This window comes from Periplaneta americana, chromosome 15 (assembly GCF_040183065.1).
Source record: "Periplaneta americana isolate PAMFEO1 chromosome 15, P.americana_PAMFEO1_priV1, whole genome shotgun sequence".
In the NCBI taxonomy this organism is placed as follows: Eukaryota; Metazoa; Arthropoda; class Insecta; order Blattodea; family Blattidae; genus Periplaneta; species Periplaneta americana.
The window spans coordinates 175,742,551-175,761,147 of record NC_091131.1 but is presented as its reverse complement, the minus strand read 5'-3'; the positions used below and the strand labels follow the sequence as shown (position 1 = coordinate 175,761,147).

The 18,597-nt window shown below is 37.0% G+C and overlaps 1 protein-coding gene across 3 annotated transcripts in view; it reads right to left on the bottom strand.

Moving 5' to 3' along the window:
- Window positions 1-18,597, bottom strand: part of LOC138715551 (nucleolar protein 12-like) — a 149,885-nt gene that overhangs the window by 74,869 nt on the left and 56,419 nt on the right. Inside the window, exon 6 of one of the 3 annotated variants that reach the window (XM_069848614.1) lies at window positions 12,067-12,580. The exons of 1 other annotated variant lie outside the window; for it this stretch is intronic. In XM_069848614.1, the coding sequence (XP_069704715.1) occupies window positions 12,317-12,580 (264 nt within the window). In that variant the 3' untranslated portion in view covers window positions 12,067-12,316. Of the gene's footprint in view, window positions 1-12,066; window positions 12,581-18,597 lie in introns of those variants that run through there. One more of the 3 variants, XM_069848616.1, reaches the window with a different exon arrangement.

Here is an 18,597-nt window from a genome sequence, read left to right as displayed (position 1 = left end):
TATTTGTCGACCATATCCAAGTTACAGTTGCAAAATGGTCATTTAGTTCGCCAAGAGAAACTGGCACACTGTCTGCCTGAGTCCTGGGATTTCCTAAACCAACTGTCCTTAAGTTTCTCCACAGTTTGGAAGAGTGAGGTCCCTCAGTTTTGCGTTTCTAATGGCTTGAGTAGTTCTGTTATGTAAGAGATTAAAATAATTATAAGGGATTTCTGTCTTGTCATGTTTAAACATTTTGTATGCAGTGTTTCTGTCCATAATCATACTATATATGTCAGCAGTCATCCATGGTGCTGGTGTCCTTTTTACGCGTTTAGATTTGTTAGGAGCATATAAATTTATAATATACTCATTTAGTTTCAAAAGTTTCTCGTCAACAGTATGTAAGGTCCATATTGAGTCCCAGGGAATCTTTATTGCGTCTTCAAGTAGTTGGGTTTCATCAACATGTTTCAAGTCACGGTACCTTATGAGTTTAGGTGTGGGCTTGGGACACTTCAAAGAATATACTAGATAAATAATGTCATGGTACGAAATTCCCGAAGCCACACATTGTCCATGTGTTTGTACTTTGTCTGCATTTTTCGTAATAATTAAGTCTTATAGAGATTCGGAAGATTGGGTATGGTGGGTGGGTTCAAGGGGAAGGACTGCTAGATCAAGAGCCTGGAACATGGTCAATAGATGTCTAGTGTAGTTCGAACCAGAGGCTAACAAATTTGTGTTATAGTCACTCATAATTATAAAACATTTCTTAACCTGTGATGAATTCCAACTACGATCTCTCAATCTCTGTGATATCGTTAATATTCAGGGGTTGGTAAATAACACAAATAAAACATTTCTGAAAGCTTGTCGAGACTTCTACAAATAACATTTCAGGTTTTTCGGCATACTCGCCAGGAGATGTGTATACTATTCTGGGATTGAGATCAGATCTAACATATGCAGCAACGTTGCCCCCTTGTTTATTTAAACGATCATTTCTTAATAGCGTATAACCATCTAGGTGTAATGTCGCTGAGGATAGTATACGCTTTAGCCAAGATTCAGAGATGAGAAGAGCATGCAAATTCTGAATTGAGAATATGGATTGAATTTCGTTAAAGTGTGCAACCAAACTCTGAGCATTAATATGGGCTACGTGAAGGGATGAAGGGTTCTTGGAAAATGCTGTTGTTAAAATATATAATTATATTATTGTAATGTACCGAAGTACATATGATATTTCCATGCAGATATTCTGCGTCATCATACATTGAAAGAGTAATGGAACGGAGAAAAATTCTCTCCAGCGCCGGGATTTGAACCCGGGTTTTCAGCTCTACGTGCTGACGCTTTATCCACTAAGCCACACCGGCGTCGGAAGAATCGTCTCAGTTTTAAGTTCCAACTCTTAGGTTCCCTCTAGTGGCTGCCCTCTGCACTACATCATAGATATCTATGAACCTAGGACCGAAGTCCACACATGTGCTGAGGTGCACTCGTAATGAGTGACTAGTTTGCCGGGATCCGACGGAATAAGCGCCGTCTTAAATCACGAAGTGATTTACGCATATTATATAATTATATAATTGTAATGTACCAAAGTACATATGATTCTTCCGACGCCGGGGTGGAATCCGGTGTGGCTTAGTGGATAAAGTGTCAGCACGTAGAGCTGAAAACCCGGGTTCAAATCCCGGTGCCGGAGAGAATTTTTCTCCGTTCCATTACTCTTTCAACGTATGTTGTTAAATTGTTGAATGCTTCAGGGTGAGAGAGAGGGTTCTGGTCAGCAGGTATAGGGGAATGGGGTGAGTGAAGGTCATTTTACAATGTTCTGTCAGAGACAACCAGATTATTACTGTCAAGTAACAGGGTATTCAACTTAAGAAAAAATGTTATATATAAAATATGAAGTTGCTACAAGTAAAGATTTCCTATTAATTGATAACTCAGCTAGAATTAAGTTGAAATCAATAAAGATGAAAACACACTACTGGCAGTAACAGGTATGAATAAGTAATTTATATTTTCGGAATGAATATCATATAACTTAAAATGTTATGTTTCATTTAATGCCGCTTGCAACTGCCGATGTTATATCAGCATAGCCAGTGTGCCGGAATTTTGTCCCACAGGAGTTCTTTTACATGCCAGTAAATCTGCTGACATGAGCCTGTCGCATTTAAGCACACTAATTGTAATTTGCAGGTGCTCGTGTAAAGGGGGTCAAGTCTGAAATTGGCTAAAATGGGATAAGTACAGATTTTAACTTTCTACAATTACTTCTATCTTGTGTTAAAGGGGTTATGTGATTCTTCCATTGATGACGGAGTTGCTGTGCTCCATATTTTGTGACAAAGGGATTATGTTCAGTGCCAAATGAGACAAGTTTACATATCTCTTTTTACAAGTCAGACATTAATGTGTGAAATGGGTTAAGTTGACTTGACTCTGTTCATACCGTGGAATTATATTTGTATGGGAGTTTATGTTGACTTATCCCCTTTAAGTGATTGATATGTCCACATAATGCACAGAGATATGATTAGCGACAGGTGAAAATTAAAGAAAAATATCAAGAGAACTGTAGTAGATGCTACAATATGTTTGCAATCTGGTTAGGTATTTCCGAGGTTTTCCCTACTGTAAAGCGAATGTCGGACAATCCATAGTGATTCATCGGACTTACTATGCCAAACATCATCACATAATAAAAAATTACATCGAAGCTAAATAATCTCGTAGTTGATACAGCGTCCCTAAAAAACCAATTAAAAAGTAATGAATATTGTTCTCTTTCAAGTAACAACTCCCATTTGTTAACCTTTCCCCATTCAGGTAGCAGCCCTCCACCTGATGTACCCGAGGAATTTCTAGACATATTTAATAGTGATGATTCGAATATCGATCCTGCTTTTATACTACAAGACTCTGATATGGACATGATTTCTCCTGATTCAGAAGGAGCTCCATCAGTACGTAGTAATAATTCGCATGTGCCAGTAATTTGTAATGACGAAAGCATGGATGGAAATAAAGATTCTGACGACTTGAGTGAGGAAACTGTAGTACCAGCCCGCCCCCAGATGAAACGAAAAACTCTTAAAGAATCACCAGAAAAGCAAGAGAAGATAGTAAGAGAAAAGGGAACACGAGTGTAGAATATGTTACTGAGAAATGGAAAATTCTTCCTTCAAGGGAATGCAAATCTTTGAGTGAATGTAGAATGAAGTTTTCATCTCGTTTTAAGGACGATATTATAAGGAAGAAAATGTTCCGAGAGTACAGGGATTGCAGTTCTATGATAGAAGGGTCAAATATGTGTGTGGACTTGTATGATTCAAAGAACCAATCACTGCAAAGAGAAGACTATGTCCAAATAAACAAAAGTTTAGGTATGTGACTTATGATTACGCCCATCACCTGCAAATAGATTCTAAATTAGAGGCTATCTGCAAAACGTGTTTCCAAAAAACTTAGGGGAGTCTAAAATGTTCTTGTAAATGAATCTTCATAAAATGGGAGCCTCAACATCTGGAACAACTTCTTCTAACTACAGAGTACTACACCTCCTTCAAATAAGTAGTCTGAGGACGCTATTGAGAGAGTTCATCAGCATATTTACTCTGTTCCAAAATACGAGAGCCATTACACAAGGAGGGATTCAGAGAAGAAATACCTACATTCCTACTATACATTGGAGAAACTGTGTGAGGAATATCAAGGACAAACAAAGATCATCAATCTTGTAGGTCGTCCCAAGTATGAAGAAATATTTCACCCACAGAATATCGCAATAAAAATACCAAATAAAGTTACATGTGCCAAGTGTAACAAGCTTCAAATGTAGCTGGTGCTAGCTGCAGAAGATCAAAAGTTCATAATCAAAGATGCTCTGAGAATACATCTAGAAGATGCTGACAAAGCGTACCTATCCAAAGCGGCTGACAAAGAGAAGTCAAAACAAGGAAACTGTAGTTTTCGACCTGCAGCAATGCCTCCCAACACCAAATCTTGAGACATCAAGTAAAAGGCAATTATGGACACATAATTTGACAATTCATGATCGTTACATAGGTCAGCCTCACTGTTTTATGTGGCACGAAGGTATAGCCGGAAGGGGGTGCAAATCAAACTGCGTCATGTTTATACAAATATTTGTCTTCAAATGAAAACAACAGATTAGAACAGGCCTTTCTCTATTCCGATACAGCAGGAGATCAAAATAAAAACAGATATGGTGGCTATGTTTTTTTTTTGCACTCATGACAATGGAAAACAGCAAAATAAAGCAGACTGACCACAAAGTTCTGGTTCTGGGTCACACCCACTTGGGATGTGACTCGGACCCTCAGTTATTGAGGCAAAAAAGAAGACAATTATGTTCCAAATATACCACCACCATCGCTGGTATCAGCTAGTTAAAATGTGCAGAAAGAACACACCATTCAAAGTGACAGAGATGCAACAATCAGATTTCTATGATTTTGCAGCCCTCCGTGATACAGTTCTACAGGCAGGAAAGAAGAATTCTGAAGGTGAGAAATTTGTGTGGAAAGAGGTACGTTGGTTTCACTATTAACACGGCAGGAACTACCTGGTGAAGTGAAAACAGATTTGAATGAAGAGACTCCTTTTAAGGAAGTGAGCTACCACCTTAGAGGCCGTGAAACCACTGAGCCCATTTGATTCGCCATACATGATGGGCCTCCAAGCATAAGTAAAGAGAAGAAAGAGGATTTCCAAGATCTTCTTCCTTACATCCTCAAGATATTTTGGGGATTTTATCAAAATCTCAAAATAGAAGAGTTACCAGATGTTCTTCCAGATGAAGATGAAACAGAAGAGTCTTAAATGTTAGTATTGTTGACATGTTCTACTTTATAATTAAATTGTTGTATTATTCTTAATCATTATTCATTCCATCAAAGAAAAAGAACTCATTTTTCGTAAAAACATCCAAATACACTATTGAAATATTTTCAGTAATTGTCAAATTAAAGTTATTATTGGCACTTTAACTTAATATTTATACTGTTGTAGCATTCAGTCAGTTTAAATAATTCAAACATTGATCTCTTGTTATTGTATATTGTTGATTTTCTCAATAAAATGATTGAACCAAATGGGTTAAGTTACAGCTTTTTTGTGCTAAAGGGGTTATGTCAGTGATTACACAATAATATTAATTACTTCGCACCATTTGATGAATACCATGAATGAATGTATCATAAGCCAAGTAAACATATATTTAGACATTTACAGCCAGTTTTCGTGTAGAAATATTTATATCCCGATTTATGAGATAGGCCTATGTACGGAGGGAAAAGTGAGTAATATTGACTTAACCCCCCTTTACAAGAGCACCCGCAAATTATACTTAGTTACGTAATTACTAAATGAGCACAAGCACACACACACACTCTGCTGCCTTGGAATGTCTTCACAGGTCACTCTTATTTTTGCTTCACAACGACTTCATCCATGGTCCACACATTTCCAACACCATATTTCGCGATGCAGTCCATCAACAGTTTATGTCGAATTTTAATGAGATCCTCACCAACATCACACCAGTTTGTTTCAAGAATTTCTTGTTTGTTATAAATCACAGTCTAGGGAATGGAAGAGTTAAAAACAATAGCGTTCTTGTTTTTAAATGTGATACTTATGCATAAGCTGGTACCCTGAGCAATCCATGACACTAAATTTAGGTTACTGTGATGATACACCTATCTCTGAGCCTTAGAAAACACTAAGGTTCTATCTTTTGCAAACTGGCTTCTTTCATTTTGACACATAAAAATGTTTTTAATAACTGTACGGAGGGAAAGGTCTGCTCTCATTTTTTCGCATTTATTTAAGAATTCATTCTCTTCACAACTAGCGAGATTACAATATTTATGCCTAAGCACCACTTGCTTGCTTATATAGCAGGAAGTATGACGATCAATTGGGAAAATAATATTCTTAATGAGACTTCCCTATAGATACACCCATTTTGCTGATGACAATACATATCCTTACTTAATAAAAACCGCATTGCATTTCTACACCATGATAGAAAAGACAGTTAAGTACCAATCTATATCACAGACACACTCATTGCTGAAACTCCAGTTGTGAACGAAATTCCTATATGGAAATGGCTGATTCCAGAACATAGCATACAAATTCCAGGAAATCATTCCAAAAATGATCCTCCATACATTCTTAAGTTAGATTCCACGGAACTACTCTGCAGTACATATAAGGATCACCTTCAAATTTATACAGATGGATCTCTAAATCCTAATAATAGGACATCAGGAGCAGGGTATTATATTCCAAAATATCAAGAAAGTTATTTCATACCATGTTCATCCTCCTCCAGTCTTGACACTGAATTGCTAGCTATTGATGCTGCTCTTCAGTGTGTTACTCAAATTTCTGAAAAATCTATTTGCATACTTACCGACTCCAAGGGGGCTATATTTAATATAATCAAATATGTACCAAACCTATACGCACATAGAATTATTCCAATTCAGAAACAACTAAGTCAACTAAAAAACTCCAAAAGGAAATAACATTTTAATGGATACCTAGTCATTGTGGTATACCTGGAAACGAGAAAGTCGATAATATTGCAAAACAGGCAACATATTTGCAACCAAGACCTCTTCAAGTGATATCTCTATCCAATGCTTTTGCTTCAGTAAAGTCTCATTTTACAAACCTATGGATCAACAATTGACTCTCTTCTGACAAAGGAAAAATTTTACAGTCTGTACAAAAGAAACCAAATGACCTGGAAATGTACAAAAACTTGCCCAGATATAGTCAAACATTTTCAACAAGAGCCAGAACAGGTCACATTGTCACTCAATTGTACCTACACCGATTTCACATTTCTGATAATTCTACTTGTCTGTGGTGTAATAATCATGATGAAGATCTGGAACACATTCTTCTATACTGTCCATCCTTAAACCACAAAAGAAGTAAATTACAATCATCAGTACCAGTTGCAGAAGACACAGCCCTGCAGTATATATTGACTACACCCCACCTCTGGCTACTAGCAACAGGCATCTATAATGAACACCGATCAAAATACCCCTCATTTCTCGTGAAAAACAACTGAATAGACTACAGTGGACTATAGTGGACTTTACGTTGTCAGCAAGCAGCTGGATACATTAAGAAGATTGATTGATAGAAAAGACAGTTCAAGTAGTAGACTTTTTTCCTTGAACTACAGTACTTGCTTGTTCAAAAAGCCACAAAAGGCTGAATAATTTGAGTTATTAGATTCCTCTCAAAAGTGTACATTCATTGTTTGTTTCAGTTTTCTTTGTTGACATAGGCCTAAGTAGTACTACAAAGCCATAGTAAACAAGAGCTTCATGGAAATACACTGATTGGCCAAAACCTAGAGCAAAATTACTTTTTTTGTCTAATGGCATGGTCCCTATATCAAAATCAATAAACCATCAAACAGTCTTGAGTCATCATTTCGTAATCAGTATAATATAATTCTACTTTTCATCTGTAACCTTCGGCACATAAGTACTATGCATGTGGAAGATGTTTAAGCTTCACTTGACATGTAAGTGATCACAGTACGCTATTACACCAGCTGTAGCGATAGCGTATTAAAATAATAAAAGAATTGGGTCAGTAATAAAAACATGATGTCCAACTTTTAGTAATAAGAGAATGTATTATCATAATTATACACTTAACTGTTGTCCACAACTTCTAAATTTTATTTGCATTCACTGATAATGGCAGTACTTACATTTTCTGCCAATACAAGCAAAACAACAATTGAAATTAATTCAGGTGTTGAGTCAGCCTCCTGTATCTGACAATGTGTAAGTTGATTAACATTATGGCGTGCTTTATTTCCTCACGTAAATTAGATGAGTAATTGATATTGGCACCGTAAGTATTGTTGCTGCACATGGATTAACACGTAGTTATCACAAGACAAATATGTGAATTTTAATAAAGCGATTGAAGAAATGAATGAATTAATGTTAGCCATGATGTCCCATGTTGGGCACAGGCCTCCTGCAATGGGGTTAGAACCCCCTCGACAGGAATGGCTCAAGTGTACTCGCTTGGTGAGCCAATCCAGGCAAGCTTGTCGTGTATACTACTTTTGTGACATGGTTAATAACCCTGTTAGACTTTGACTAGTCTCAGCACTCTGTTCTTTGTTCATTTTTTTTCTTGCACTACACACATTACACTGACACTGGCACTTTGACAAACACTGATTGCTATTTACGCTATTTACCTGACACTTTCTCAACAGTGACTTTACTATTTACAAAACTTATCTTACACTTTCACTAATACTGACTTTACTATTTACAATATCTTAACACTGATTACGTTATCTATTTACAATGACCTTCCCTAGTTCTTTCCACAAAACTCTGTTCTTTGCTGTCCTCGACCATTGTTTCCCCTCCTCTTTGGTAAACATGTCAGACCATCTGAGCCGTGGTCTTCCCTGTCCTCTCTTTCCGACGTAGGGGTCCCACATCGTGACTGCATGGTCCATCTTGCCTGGTGTAGTCTCGCCACATGTCCCCCCCAGGTCCACTTCGTTGCCGTGGCTCGTTGTGCTGCATCAGTAGTGTTCGTCAGTCTTTGCAGTGTTTCGTTTGTCATTGTCTCGTAGCGTGATGCCCAGTATTTTCCTTTGCATCTTCCTCTGGCATGTTTGTATACTTGAGCGTTGTCTCTCGGACAATGTCCAAGTTTGGCAGCCGTATAGCAAAACTGGGATCACACATGTCTCTAGTGCCTCGAACTTGAGATTGCGGTTGATTGTCTTGTCCGTCCATATGAACTTCAGGCTCCAGAATGCCTTCCATGCTGATGAAATTCTTCTATTGATCTCTTTGTGGTTTCTTTGTGAGAAGGTAACTATTTGACCCAAATACACATATTCAGAGACATACTGCAATTCTGTGTCGCCTACTCTGATTGGGATCTCTTGTGCGTTTGTCATCACTTTTGTTTTCGTGTTGTTTGTCATCACTTTTGTTTTCGTGTTGTTTGTCATCACTTTTGTTTTCGTCTTTGTTTCGTGTTCAGTTCCTCAATCATGTTTTGCAGTTCTGCTGCTGAGTCAGCGAATAAGACGATGTCATCTGCGAACCTCAGATTAGATAGTCTTCTGCCGTTGATATTGACCCCACGTTTCTCCCATGATTGAAGAAATAGAATAACAAAAATTATCAACAATAAATGCTGCAAAAGATAAGGGATTCCTAGGACCGCACTAGGAAGTGATATTAGTGGAAAACATACATGGAACATGGAAAGCAGCCTGTATTTAATCAAGAAAAAGGGGATGCAATTGCTGACCACTTGATAGTAGTTTTTAATCAGGATTTCCATTTTCAAAGTTTGACTTATGTGTGCTGGCAAAAAAATTTGGCCAGAAGTGGATGAGTTGGGAAGTTTGAAAATAACTTTTCAGGGGAAAAGTGGGTAGAAGGTTTGCTTCGTAGAAATCCCAATTGTCGACAAGAATATCAAGAAATACTAACACAAAAAGATCGAAGGTACAGGCACATGTAAGCTCCATCATATCGTACACATGACAATTATGATGTTGCTGTCGGTCCAATGCCCGTGCACTTGACAATCAGCTCAACTGCAGTCTTACAGTATTTCTGTATGATTCATCTTCTTGTAGCAATACTGTGCTTCTTTTGCTGTGTTCCATGATCATCTCTTCATTTGCATTATACAATACATAGGCGGATGTATGGTAAGTTCCTATCCTGTGCAGACAGATGTAAGTGGCCCTTGGGGGATTATGCAGAGGTTAGTCAATAAAATTTCCTAGGTTTTACTTTCTGCTCCATCCGAATTTTGTCGTTTTTCGACAGATATGAATTTACTTTCGATTAGTTGTTTTACAGAATAAATGAAAGTCCGTTATTAAATGGTTGAAAAATTTTGGTGCCCCTTTTAGTCAAAAAGTGTGCTGTTTTATATCCCTTTATATCATGGTGGGAAGAAATCCACTGTAAACTTATTTTTTCTGTGGTTTTGATAAGTAATAGATAATTTTCTTACAATCCTGAATTTTAGTCCTTTTTATAGACTGTCCTGAAATTATAGCATTTATGGTTATCCTTGAATTTGACAATAATATGACAGCATTTTGGAATGTGTTTAATTTATACAAGAGTACATCGTCATTGTTCCGGCAATAACTCCTATGTGACATATTTATTGATTTTCAAATTTTTGCTCTATTAAATAATTTAAATAGTGATACAGCAAACAATAAAATCTCCTATATGTAATTATATTTTTTTGTTTCGAAAATGTAAGAATTCACAGTCTCCTACGTACGACTGCCATAGTATGAATAAATGTGTTTTCTTTTCCTACTGAAAAATTTTATATTTTGCACATAGGAGTTATTGCAGAAATAACGATGATATAAACAACAGTAATTTTCCTTTCAAAATTTGTTGTATAATCTCCTACAGAATTGTAAAATGAAAAAAAATGGAAAAGCTAAAGGGAACCTTGAGTATTCGTCTACCACAACCAAGAGGTTCCTATTGCGAGTTACAGATAGCAGTCCTTTAGAGCCTATAATGAGTCTCTCAAATGAGGAGTTCTTTTGATTAAAGTTTCCTTCAGAACACACAGCCTGTATGTTTCTTACATTCAAATGTAATAGGACCACCAGCATCTAACCACTGACCATCTGAACAAAAGTGGCTAACATGGTTACTTTGTCTCCAGATAAAATTCTAAAGTGGGTATGCCAAAAGACAATTTTATAGTTCAATAATAGTATTATATATGTTACAAAACTGGCAAATATTGTAAATAATGAGCAATCATAACATGTTTAAAACTGCCAACAACACTCTGGCACATATACAGCACACTGAGGAACTTTCAAGAAGATACACGTTGAATCGTAAGTAGGGACCGGATTTTTATGTAATTACATATTATATTCCTTTCAACCTAACCATATATAAATAACAAATCTTTGCGAATCTTGTAATTACCATTAATATATTAAAATTTGATACTATATATTTTTACATATTTACCCCATATTACATATTGTCACTTAGTATTACATAAATCTACACATTCTGGGGGTTTATTCATTTTTACTTCTCTAAAAGAAAAAAAAAAACTTCTGCTGGGGAAGTTTACAATTTGAAATACACAGATTTAAAAAGCCTTTTTACCTACCCAAGAAAATATATATTTCGGGACAAAACATAACGTCCTTAGTTCCAGAAAGTAATAGAGGCACTCACCCCATACCGTCCACTGTAAATATGATGAACAAAAGGCAACCATTCTCATACAACTACCATGTATTGTAAAAGTCACTCAGAAAGCAGCGTTGTCTTCATGTGGCGGAGTGGGACGAGGACGACATGATTTGTCTCGAACTATAATTGTTCTGCACACGTCTTAACAAGCCGTTTCCATGCAATTTGCTACCTTTCTCACCCTCTTCCTAATCCTTCCATGGAAAACTTGTGTCAAGTCTGACATGAGCTGCATGGTTAGGGGTTGTTATAGCATCTACAGGGTGGGCACAAAGCTAACCCCTATAAATACCTCAAATATACACATTATTTATGTAATTCATAATTCAGACATATATCCACTTTACATTAATTCGTGTCCTAAGTGTCTACAGGATTAGTAGATATGTCCTCCATAATTCTCTTCACACAAAACAAAGCATTGCCAGGTTCGGTGTGATATTCGCCTCAGCACCTCAGCTGTGATTTAATTTCACACTTTCACTACAGATGGAAAAATAGTAATGTGTCAAGTGTGCGGTAAAAAAGTCGGGTGCTCTATGAAATCACAACTGGAGTCTTACCTTTCCTATACCTGCCAGATATTGATATTAAATATTTTCATGATTTTACATATTTTAGTACATATTCAGCTTATTTTTCTTACATAAATATGTACATATTTCACACCTTGATATTACATAAAAATCCGGTCCCTAATCATAAGGGTTAAACATGTCTGGGGTGCAGTGTATTTAATAACTAGAATTCCTAAATTTTCATACATATATTCTATAGAAAGAAAGTAGGTACACTGATTTCATACTCATTTGCTCTACAACATACAGTATTTAGTTGTATTAGTCTTCCAATCTGATTCAATTAAAAACTCACTGTCCTTTGACTCAGTACACTCTTTATCAACAGCTGTAATTAAATCTGTGACACGTTTCGGCGTGATAAAGTATCAATCTTAGTAACAAAACTCAAGAAAGAATATTCACAGCTCAATACATTGAATTTTATCGTTTTCCTTTCTTCCCTGCCTGTCTGGACTTAGAATGACCCTTTCTTTTCTTTTTCTTTTTAAGTGACTCCTTTTTGTTTTTTTGCCTTTCTAACTTGTTTTTTAATTTGAATGTTTTACTCTTTTGAACCTGTTTTTTTGCATTTTTCTTTAGTATCTTCTTTACATCTTTTGGTGTTTTTAATTTTAATCTCGTTAATTCATCTTTTTGAGTATCTTTCTGGTCATTGTTCTCACTACTTTCATCTTCGTATATTACCTGAAACAAATAATATTGACACCTAATTATTGTATTTAAAATTAAATACACTCCATTTTGTATTCCATACCTTCTAGGTATGTACTTTCTCATTCATTATAGCACGTATTGCAATGCTGCAGACAATCTGATACAAAAAGACTGGATTTTGGCATGTTGACTGCGCACAGCAACTTTTTAAAGTATTTTATTGAATTTTGAAAAATAACACAAAGTGAAGAACAATGCTGTTTAACTGACGGCACCAGACCCTGGGTTCATTTCGCCATCATCATCATCTTCATCCCGCCTACTGTGCGACCTCATTAACAAAACACGTGAACAATGTGCATCGGCATAAGACTGAGTATTGAGCAGCTTGGCTAGGCAATGTGTGCAGTCTGAATAGATATTCTTCTTTTTAGCATGTGACTCACACATGTTAAATTTTCAAAAGAGAACATGGTATCTATCAAGAATTATATTTGCTATCAATAGCGAGGGTCGTGAAATAATTAATCAGAAATGTAATTAAGTTTTTTTGATAAAGAAAAGTCAACCAGAAAATTAAAGTGTCCATGCTACATAATGTTCTGCATAATGTCTGAATCCACTATTTGTAAAACACTGAAACAATCAAAATTAGCAAATATTCATGACGAAAAAATTAAATCTCCAGGAAAGAAAAGTACAGATCCAGAAACAAAATCTGGATCGCCCAATTTTACTAAGTTCCAGATACAACACATTGCACATGTGCAGTAAACAAGAACTTATGAACAGACTTGCAACGCTTGTTGCCTACATAGGGGAGGACTGCTACCATGACTCAGCCCATTTTTTAATTCCGTATCTGTACAAGCACCTCTAATAATATTGAAGTCGGTAAATTTGATTGCCTACTGCAGTGATGTCAAAGCAAGCGCATTTTTCTGACCTTGACGTCGTGCGCGGGCAGCAAGCGCTAAGTATGGAAAGAGGAAGGGTTGTGTATATGAATAAGCAATCTGTTGGATTAAGAAAACGGAACGTGAAATTTTATGTCGTTATTTTTATATGGCTTCTTTCTGTTTGATATTATCTATATTGTCTGTAAAACAAAAGTACTAACATTGATTTATTAATATTGCACTTGTGTTTTAAATCTTAACAACATAAGAGAGTTAAGAAGGATTATTCACTTAAATTCCATAGTAGTATAATATTATACTGTATTAAGTGGATAAAACACATCATTAATAAAGTGATATTCCAAAGAAAGAGATTGAGTATGACATGATATGTTGGAATTTATATTGATAGTATCTTTAGCCTTACAAAAGTAATCAATAAACTAATCAAAACAATATTACAGTACAAAGCAAAGTTACCTAGGTACTGTATCTGTTTTAAGTGTAACTAATATTACATAACAAAACCCTTATCGCATTATGCTTTTAAGCTGATATTTGTGAGGAACTTCCTATCATCAGAATATTAAATTATTTTCTCGAAATCTGCTGAAGCTATAGAGCTGACATTTTTACAACACATGGGCACGTATCTTTTGCTTATGATGTAACAGTAGTTGCTTTGTTAATTCATTTCCTTACAAACAATTTCCACGCGAATATTTTCAAAATTTGCAATACACTACCTTCAGTAATACGTATATACGGTATATTAGATTTACGAAAACATTCTGCAAGGCTACTAAATAAATAGGCCTATACCTGAAAATTTCAATTTTCTATACGAAAAGTTGAGAAAATATTTCTTTAGAATAAAAAAATCAAACTTGTGAAAAATGAACATTAAAATTAAAACTTACATTCTTATAATGCATTTATACTTCTCAGGCAAATCTAAAAATTAACATGGATACAGTTTTAATAAGTTCTCTTCCCTTTGTCCATTGAATCAGTGCTGGCCATCCCTGTATATAGTTCGACCAAGCGGCATATACTACCTCTTTCGTCTGTCTCTTTCCTTTCAGCTGTAAAGCTCTCAGACTCTCCTGGGCTCTAAAGCGCACGCTTGCTCCTGTGGGTATAATTGACATGCCTGGCCTACTGCATCGTAAAGCCTGCCTCATTAAAAGGGCAATGTTACTTGTCATTATGATGATGAAAAAAATATTGTGACCATGTAGTTAAAAATAAGTATCGTGCAACCAAAGAACTCATCAATGACATTGTAGTCAGTGAAATGATTAATCGAGATAACAATTCTAGTGATAGCTGGAGTATAATGTAGTGACACAGACTCCGATCTTGACGACATGTAGCATGCAGTCTCCGCTACTAGGCCTATTCTGTTTTTCTACTACGTTTTCTATTAACTGTCGGACTCCATTGTTCTCTCATTATAAATGATGGATTGCTGTCTAGTGTTAATAGAGTGATTGCATTTATAGAACGAATGTAGAGCCAACCGACAGCACTCTGCTTCCCCTATCTGTTTTGAAAATTAATAATGTCGAGTAATACACGTGGCTATAAAATCTTTCGAACATTACATATGAGAGTTATTTTCGACAGAAAGTTAACATGGAGCAACCATTTGAAATATATTTCTGAAAAAGCTCGTAAAAGATTCTCCCTTCTGGAAAGACTAGCAGGAAAGAAATGGGGATGCTCTAGAGTCTAGAACATACCTGCACAAACAGCACTCAACAAGTGCGCACGCTCCTTTGGAGCGAGAAAGCTGTTTACTGCTCGCTGAATCAGAAAGGAAGAAACATCAGAATGACATAGACTTGCTATAGGTAGAGGAGAGGGAAACAACCACTCAGCTATCTAGTGGAGTGCAGTGCGTATTCTCAGTAACTGTTTCACGTTGCTTACCTACTGCTACAGTACAGTATGGAGGAATCTAAAAGACGGAAAAGTGATGATCACGCAGATTCTTTCAATGTTGCATGGGAAAATGCTTATTTTTTCATAGCTGCTGGAGTAAATACTCAGTGCTTTATCCGCCACAACATTTTTAAACGTAGAAAGAAACATAACATAATGCGTCATTACGAGTCCAGACATAAAGATACTAAAGATATTAATCTTCAACAATTTAAATATCTCTCTTCAGGAAAAAGGCCAACTCAGTGTTGATATGTTGAATAAATTACGGGATTTCAGTCGTAACCTTACACTTTTCGTAAGTCAGTTTCGGGAAGGTAATATGGCTTACTTTCGAACGATTGAAACTGCTCGTGATGAAGCCATGTTAAACGATTATGTGCAAATATTAATTGAAATTCAGAATGAATTTAATTCTAGGTTCAAAGATCTTGTCTTAAGGTCCACACGGTTAGCGCATCTAGCCACGAAACCATGTGGCCCGGGTTCGATTCTCGATCGGGGAAAGTTACCTAATTGAGATTTTTCCAGGGTTTTCTCTCAATCCAGTATGAGCAAATGCTGAGTAACTTTCGGTGTTGGACCCAGACTCATTTCATCGGCATTATCACCTTCTTCTCATTCAGACGCTAAATAACATAGGCTGTTGATAAAGCATCGTAAAATAACCTACTAAAAATCTTGTCTTAATTGGAAAGAAGTTTAAAGTTATCATAATAAATTCCTTCAACACCAGTTGAAACAGAGTCATATAAGTTACAGGTGGGCCTGGTTGGCGCAGTATAAGGCCCTCATTCGCTCTGTCATTACCTATGCCGCACCCGCATGGGGGTTTGCAGCAGTGTCCCATCTACGTAAACTCCAAGTTATCCAAAACCAGGTGATTCGACTCATTACCCATCTCCCCCGAGTCGCCTCAAGAAGAAAGTTCCATGATGAACTAGAGTTGCCAACCATAGACGAGTTCATTGCTCGACTGGCTAGGAACCTGTATGCAGAAGCTCGTGCTAACCCCAGCCCGCTCATATCTGGCATAGACACCAGACAGGTCCATTAGCTATACTATTGAGACAGGAGGACAGGGAGGCTGGCGTTACTCCCAGGTTTTGGTAGCCACGACTCAACTCCATGAGACTCCTTGGATAGTGCAACTGCTTTAAAATGACCTTGTCTTAACTGGGCTAAACAAAATCCCTCCCTAACAATATCTACTTTTGTTGATCGATGGAACTATCATAGAGCCAATGGGCTAGTATATATCCATCGATTCATAGAGTCATTCTGCCTAAGAGCCAACTGGCTAGTCTCTGATATTGAGACAACTCATCCTGCCTAAGGTTTTTCCGTGGTTTTCCTAAGGTGCTAAGACAAATGTCGGGATGAGCCCTAAAAGAAATGGGCCACGGACCTGCACTCATATCCCCATGAATCTCCCTAATTACTCTAAATTAATTAACAATTACATCTCTCACCCCCCCTCTTCGTAATTGAGCCATCATATAGCCAAATGGCTGGTCTCAAAATTTGAGACGATTCAACAAGGCTCATGACAACAATCACCTCCTACATAATAGCCAAATTGGCTAGTCTCTTATATATGAGACAACTCATCCTGCCTAAGGTATTCCGTGGTTTTCCTAAGGCGTAAGACAAATGTCGGGATGAGCTCTATAAGAAATGGGCCAAGGACCTATATGCCCTTCCTGATATATATTTCCCTTTATATAAACGACGTATGCCCTAGTTCAGAACCTATAAATTGTCTATTAAATATACGAGGTCACTCAATTAGTCGCAATTTGAAAGGACAGGGACCTCTCAAATTGCAGATTTAGATTTCACGGCACTTCTTCTGACGGCCTTCACATGCTTTGTCATCGAACAACAGATGACAGCGTCTCGGCATCCTAACGGCAAACACCAGCCAACTCCTCCTCGCCCCGTTCCGTGATCACTTGATCAAATCTCAGTCCCCCTCGCGTATGTGGTACCTAAGAGATTATGTCCCATTTCGGCTTCCCCTTCAAAATTTTCTAGAACTCCTTCAGTGGAGCAGCGTAACCCGGAGTGAGACTAGTGGCCAACAGGCTTGGAGCTCACATATTTAGTTTTGTACAGCCCCCAACCCCTTGCAAGGACGCGTTTTGCGTACCTTTTAAATTTGTCCTCCCAATTCTCTTTCGATTTTTCGATTTTCGTTGGCGCAGTTGGTATTGCGCTGGCCTTCTGTGCCCGATGTTGCGGGTTCGATTCTGGGCCAGGTCGATTGCATTTAAGTGTGCTCATATAACCTCGGCAGTTGCGAGCGTCGTTAAATAAAACATAACATTTAACAATTTACAGCTCAGACTTATTGATCTTCAATGTGGCCTAAGGGCTAAAGATCATTTGAATAATACTACTAGCCTGGTTGAGTTTTACAAGACTAAACATTAGCAATAATATCCACGACTACACAGGCTGGCTGTGAAAATGATTGCTATGTTTGGCTCAACATTTATATTTGTGAGCAACTGTTTTCCATAATCAACATTAATAAAGGCAGGCATCGAACATCTGTAACTGATGTTGTATTACAATCAGTAGGCTACTGTTCCTTTCAGCTGCCAACAGCATAAAACCTCGTTTTGATGTACTGATAAATAAAAAAAATAACAAAATGATATTGTACATTTAAGTAGGTACAGAATTTATATTATTTCTGTAAAATAAATATTTCTGCATTAATTAATAAGTCCAAGATAGTTTTGCAAACAATGAACGGGAATTCATTTCACGAACACTCGTAACAGTACTTCCTTTTGTGTACATTTTGTACGAGATCACCCCTTCTTCCAGTCCATCCTATACAGAGCACAGCTAATATCTGCATTCCGCTCATGAGCTGTGAGCCGGCTCGGAGAGTGCAAACCTTGTGCAGGCCTGCTCTAGAAATACTTTGAACACTACATAGAAAATTTTTATACAGCCAGTGCTGACGTACTTCACCTTTCATAAACGAAATAGAATGTGTTCAAAACCAAGCTCTCAGGCTCATTACTGGTGGAATCAAAACAACTCCAATAGATTCTATGAGATTCCTCACTAATATTAGCAGCATCAAAATGACAATAGAAGAAAAAAGCACTGATTCAAGATGAAAAACTTATCAGATTACTAGGAAACAATTGGCATTCATACAGTCCTCTCTGTAGATTAAAA